The sequence below is a fragment of the Arachis ipaensis genome, chromosome B09 (assembly GCF_000816755.2).
Source record: "Arachis ipaensis cultivar K30076 chromosome B09, Araip1.1, whole genome shotgun sequence".
NCBI classification, from domain to species: Eukaryota; Viridiplantae; Streptophyta; class Magnoliopsida; order Fabales; family Fabaceae; genus Arachis; species Arachis ipaensis.
Genome location: NC_029793.2, coordinates 131018878 through 131024623, shown reverse-complemented (window position 1 = coordinate 131024623; position 5746 = coordinate 131018878). Strand labels below are relative to the sequence as shown.

The 5746-nt window shown below is 34.9% G+C and overlaps 1 protein-coding gene across 1 annotated transcript; it reads left to right on the top strand.

Moving 5' to 3' along the window:
* Positions 754-5269, top strand: LOC107618571 (probable aspartyl aminopeptidase). Its single transcript, XM_016320673.2, has 8 exons — positions 754-1194; positions 1689-1969; positions 2187-2332; positions 3385-3624; positions 3843-3975; positions 4255-4436; positions 4631-4743; positions 4857-5269. Exons 1-8 carry the CDS (start codon positions 842-844, stop codon positions 4963-4965), a joined length of 1557 nt encoding a protein of 518 aa, XP_016176159.1. The 5' UTR covers positions 754-841; the 3' UTR covers positions 4966-5269.

The window sequence follows — 5746 nt, the reverse complement described above, 5'->3', positions numbered from 1 at the left end:
GAACACAGTACTCATGGTGAAACAATTGTATAGTACTGAGTGAACGAAACATAATCCATTATATAAAATCAAATTCAAATAACTCTGCTTACAATTTACATATTATCAATTCAATTCAATTCAATTCAGTACACCTCCATCCATTTAATTCAATTCAAATTAGCAATTGCATTCCATTCAATTTGATTCAAAATTGAATAATCCAAACTTTGTCAGTTTGATTCGTTTCAGAAGAGTAATCCAAATCGCTCTCCTGATTTGAAGTTGAGTCATTTATTGTTTCGATTCAGAAGTGTAGATCGAAGAAGAAAACGAAGAAGAATAGGAAGAAGATAAATGCAACCAGATCGAAATAAGAAAACGAGAAGATGAACGCGACCAGAGGAGAACGACGAAGGCAATGCAGATCAATAAGGAAGAACGCGAGCAGAGAAAGAAGGAGAAGGAGGTTTACGTTGCAGCACAAGGTTTAAGTTGAGCAAAACTTTAGGTTGTAGCACGTTATATGTAGCGCGTGTATGATAAACGAGTGAGGGGTGAGGGACGCGCGTGTGGAGGAAATTACTTGGTTAATAACCATGTAAAAAATTACATGGATGAAGAGCTTTTCCGATAAAAATAATAATTTATTTTAATTGTGTTATTTATACTTGCCATTCGAGCATATATAAATTCAACTAACTCCCCCCACAAATCAATTTTAGATTTATTAGCTTAAATTTCATATAATAAAATAAAAATAAAATAGACAAAGAGAAAGAGAAAGAGAAAGAGAGTGGCTCTAAATCTTTGTAAGCGTAATCGAAAGAGAGAGTGAAAGATTGGAGAAGAGTAATCAACAATGGCACTGATAACTCGGCCACATACGTTACTCCACTATCGTTCTTGTTATTCTTCGCCATTCTTCAACCAACCACTTTCCCTTCCATTCCCCACTCGCGCCACGCGCCTCCGCTCATTTTCATGCGCCACAAACAGCAACAGCACCCTTTCCAATTCCATTGTGGCCGATTTGCTCGATTATCTGAACGAATCATGGACCCACTTCCACGCCACCGCCGAGGCAAAACGCCAACTCGTGGCTGCGGGGTTTCAGCTTCTTAAGGAGAACGAAGAATGGGACCTTAAGCCCGGTGGACGCTACTTCTTCACCAGAAACATGTCTTGCTTAATTGCTTTCGCCATTGGACAAAAGTATGTGCTTCCCCTTTCCTTCAGTTTCAGCTTCTTCCACAATCAAAATTTGTTTTTCGTTTTTCCCCCCTCTTTTATCACTATTACTGTTACATTCTATTACTTGTGCATAACACTAGAAACCAATAGAAATCCATGCTTGATTTTACCGATTCATATGATGTCCAATTAGGTATTTAAAACCATGTTCAAAGTATCATTTTTCATACTGTTGTAGTTGATAAAACGATTTGAATATGGCTACCAACCAGAGCCTAGTTCAGCTGGCAGGATGGGAGGCTGTGCTAGCTTAACCACAGGTTTTGGGTTCTGTCTTATAGGTATGCAGTTGTTTTAAAACTTGGTAACGAGAGATATGCCGCTCTAGTGATCATAGTCTCGAGCAGGATTGTTTCCTATAGGAGGATACCTATGGTTTTGACTACAATCAATATATATTTTTGTTTGTTTGTTTGGTTGGTTGGTTTGAATTGTGTGCTATTTTTGTGTTTAAGGTACAATGTTGGTGATGGTTTTCATGTCATAGCTGCACACACGGATAGTCCTTGTCTGAAGCTGAAGCCAAGATCTGCATCGACCAAATCGGCATATTCGATGGTCAATGTGCAAACCTATGGAGGTGGATTGTGGCACACTTGGTTTGATAGGGATCTGAGTGTTGCAGGGAGGGTCATTGTGAGGAGTGGTAGTGGTAATGCTTATCTGCATAAGCTTGTCAAAGTGAAGAGGCCTCTGTTGCGCATACCCACCCTTGCCATTCATCTTGATCGGTACAATCTTCTTCCATTATTGTGAAAGTTGTGAAAGTTTTAGTTCTATTTGCACATTGTCATGGTCAATTCATGATATAGATATATTCGTTCTAGTTGCACTGAGTTGAATGATTAGTTTGTAAAGAAAAGAAAGAAAAGAGTACTGCAATGTCATCTAAATCTTCTCATCACCCACTGCTGATGCAGGTATCTATTGTTTTTCCGTCTTTTATTAAGTACCTGTGAACCAGGATGGATTTAAACCAAATCTAGAGACTCATCTTCTCCCTTTACTCTCAATGAAACATGAAGAAACTTCTTTGGAATCAAAAGAAAAGAGTACTGCAATGTCATCTAAATCTTCTCATCACCCACTGCTGATGCAGGTATCTATTGTTTTTCCGTCTTTCCATTTGAATATTAAGTACCCCTTAATTGTTTGAACAAACTGATATGTTCATCGATTCTAACTATTTAAACTTCAGTTGAATATTTGAGTACCAGAGGAGAATAACCCATGCATAATCTATTAAAAAAGATATTGATTTCATATAGCCTCACAGTAGTTGCATGCCAGAACTATTGTTCTATGTTTCATTTCAATTATATAGTACAGTCTAGAGTAGAAGAAATCAAAATTCTTAATGTGCTGCCAAACATGAATTGTAATAATTTTGTAGTTGCTATAACACAGGATTCCTTGTGAGGTAACCTAAAGAATGTCATCAAAGGCCTGGTACCATAGAAATAAATATAGACATCTTCAGGACGAGCAACATTAGAAATCAATATCGTACTTTAGGCTAGAATTTCTGGTTTGTGGTTTCTAGCATGTTTGACTTGTACTTGACTGTAATATAATAAACATTGATCCCTTGTGAAGTTACAATCCATGTAGTAGTTTATAGTCTCTGAAAACCCGACAACTTAATTTTACATTTTATATACTATAGGAGAATTATATATCAATTAATTGGTTGCATTGGATTTTTACATCCAAATGCATGGTAATGTCTAGGAAGACACAAAAATAAATATTTTCTTTCACAGAAAGGGATGATTGCATGTAATTTTTTTAATTTTCTATCTTAAATTAGATAAAAGCACATTTGAAAATAACCGAATGGTTTAAGCAGCAGAAGCTTGGAAGTAAAATGAAGTAGCAAGGAACACTGCACGGAAATTATAATGTCAAAATAAGTGATGAAACATGTCTTCATGTGTGTTACCCATCTATTTGTATGTTCGAGATAGTGCTTTTAGTACTTTGGATTTGAGAATTAGTTTCTAAGTCAAACTAGATTGATATTTGCTGTTTAGCAATTGATATGCTGAGATTGGAATGGAATTGAAATAATTAATCTGTCATGATTTTAATTCTAGCTTACCTATCTATTGCTTATTACTATTTAAAATATTCTTGGGCTTTGATTCTCAGGTATTGTCGGATGAGTTGAACTGTGATGTTGATGACATAGTGAGTGTTGAACTAAATGTTTGTGATACTCAACCTAGCTGCCTTGGTGGTGGAAACAACGAATTCATATTTTCTGGAAGACTAGACAATCTTGCTTCAAGTTATTGTGCGTTAAGAGCACTTATTGATTCATGCGAATCTCCTGGTGACTTAGCATCAGAGCATGCAGTTCGGATGGTTGCTTTGTTTGACAATGAAGAGGTATCCTTTTCTTGATTAATTTCTTTGCTTTATATCATTTGGTAGACTCCAAATTTCGCTCACTAACTAAATGCGCCAACTACTTGCATCCATCGTGTGTGGACAACCACTGTGATAATGACAGTAGGAAATTAAAGTGATCATGACAAATTCTTTGCAGATCATGATAATTCACCTTGCATCATTTCTTGATGCTATTTCTAACAGCTCCTATTTAGGTGGGTTCAGGTTCTATTCAAGGAGCTGGTGCACCTACCATGTTTCAGGCCATAAGACGCATAGTTGGAGACTTAGCAAATAACCATGTTGGTGAAAGTTCTTTCGAGCGTACTATTCGCCAATCATTTCTTGGTATGCCATAATGCAGTAAATTTCTTACCTCAGTTGATACCACAAGTCTGTATATTCAATTGAGTCAATTGCAAGGCTGCAGTTGTGAATATATTGTGGTGTGCATATTAGTTTTGGCCAACAATTTGTAAGAAGTAAATACTTATAAAAATATGTATATTCAATGTAGAATAGGTATCTTTATTTTGGTGTATAAGCAGTAGCAATTTTAAGTTCTTAATGTTTGACATAAAAATCTGGAGAAGTCCACTAAAGTATCTTGTGGGTTCTATATAATAGTCTCTGCAGATATGGCTCATGGAGTTCATCCAAATTTTATGGATAAGCATGAAGAACACCACCGACCAGAGCTGCAGAAAGGGCTTGTCATTAAACACAATGCGAACCAGCGATATGCTACCAGTGGAGTCACATCTTTTCTCTTTAAAGAAGTTGGAAAAATTCATAACCTACCAACTCAGGTCATTTCTTTAACTATTATTGATTTACATTTGTTCCAGCTGATGCATTATTTATCTAACATGAAACTATATGCAGATGAGAATGCATGTCTTCAACTATTCGTTTCAATTCATGTAGCTTACCTGAGTACTTCAAGGGCATGGAATAATTTCAAAGTGCATTAACCGAACTTCGCATGGTTGTTTACATGCAGGAATTTGTGGTTAGAAATGATATGGGATGTGGATCAACCATAGGTCCAATACTGGCTTCTGGGGTTGGCATCCGAACTGTTGACTGTGGAATTGCTCAACTTTCAATGCACAGGTACTAGTGAATGTTTTTTTTGCACTAAGAACATTAGTGGTTATCCCCTTCAATTTATACTTCCATGTTTCATTTATTCCCTTGTTTTGAGTCTGCTTATACTTGGATTGCAGTATAAGAGAAATATGTGGGAAGGAAGATATAGACATTGCTTACAAGCATTTCAAGGCTTTCTATCAAAGCTTTTCAAGCATAGACAAGATGCTCACTGTGGATATCTGAGATGCAGTATAGAAGGTGTTTGACTTTTGAGACAGCTTGCTTCCATAACTTCTTTGTTATGCTAAGGTTTGGTTTTGCAAACATGATCAAGTTCGGCTTCTATATGGGTCTGCTCAAGTGGAGATGTAAATGGCTAAATCCATTAAATAACTAGAATGTTCTTGTCAGTGGACAGTGGTTGAGTGGTACCATCAAGTTTGAGTGCTTACTCTTATTTGAAGGCTACTTACCACCAGACTAATTATAACTTGAAATAGATAATCAATTATTACAGATTAATTACGCCATTTTCTTTTTACCTTAAGCCGTATTGAAAATAATGTTACCATGACCGTTTTGTACCCCCCAATGCAATATTCATTTGTAATTGTTGACACATTAAAAACACAAATAGAACAAAAGAATATTGGAAATAATATTAATAATTGCTAATATCTACGCTAAAGATATTTTAAAAATATTCTTTTAAATATTAAAAGTTTTAAAAAAAATTATTAAACTCTTAAAATATAGAGTAAAGAATATTTTGTCCTTCAAATTTGATAAAAATTTTAAAAATAACCTAAATTTTATTTTGTTTTAATTTTGTCACAAGTTTTTTATTTGTATCAAATATATTTTTAACAGGTAAATTTTCAAAAAATTTAAAACCAATTTAACAATAATGCATGAAAATTATGTTTGATTTGTTTGTGTTGAAAGTTGTTCTTATGAAATTTATTGATAGTATATTTGATGTAAATCGAAAATTTTTAGGACAAAATTGAAACAAAATAAAATT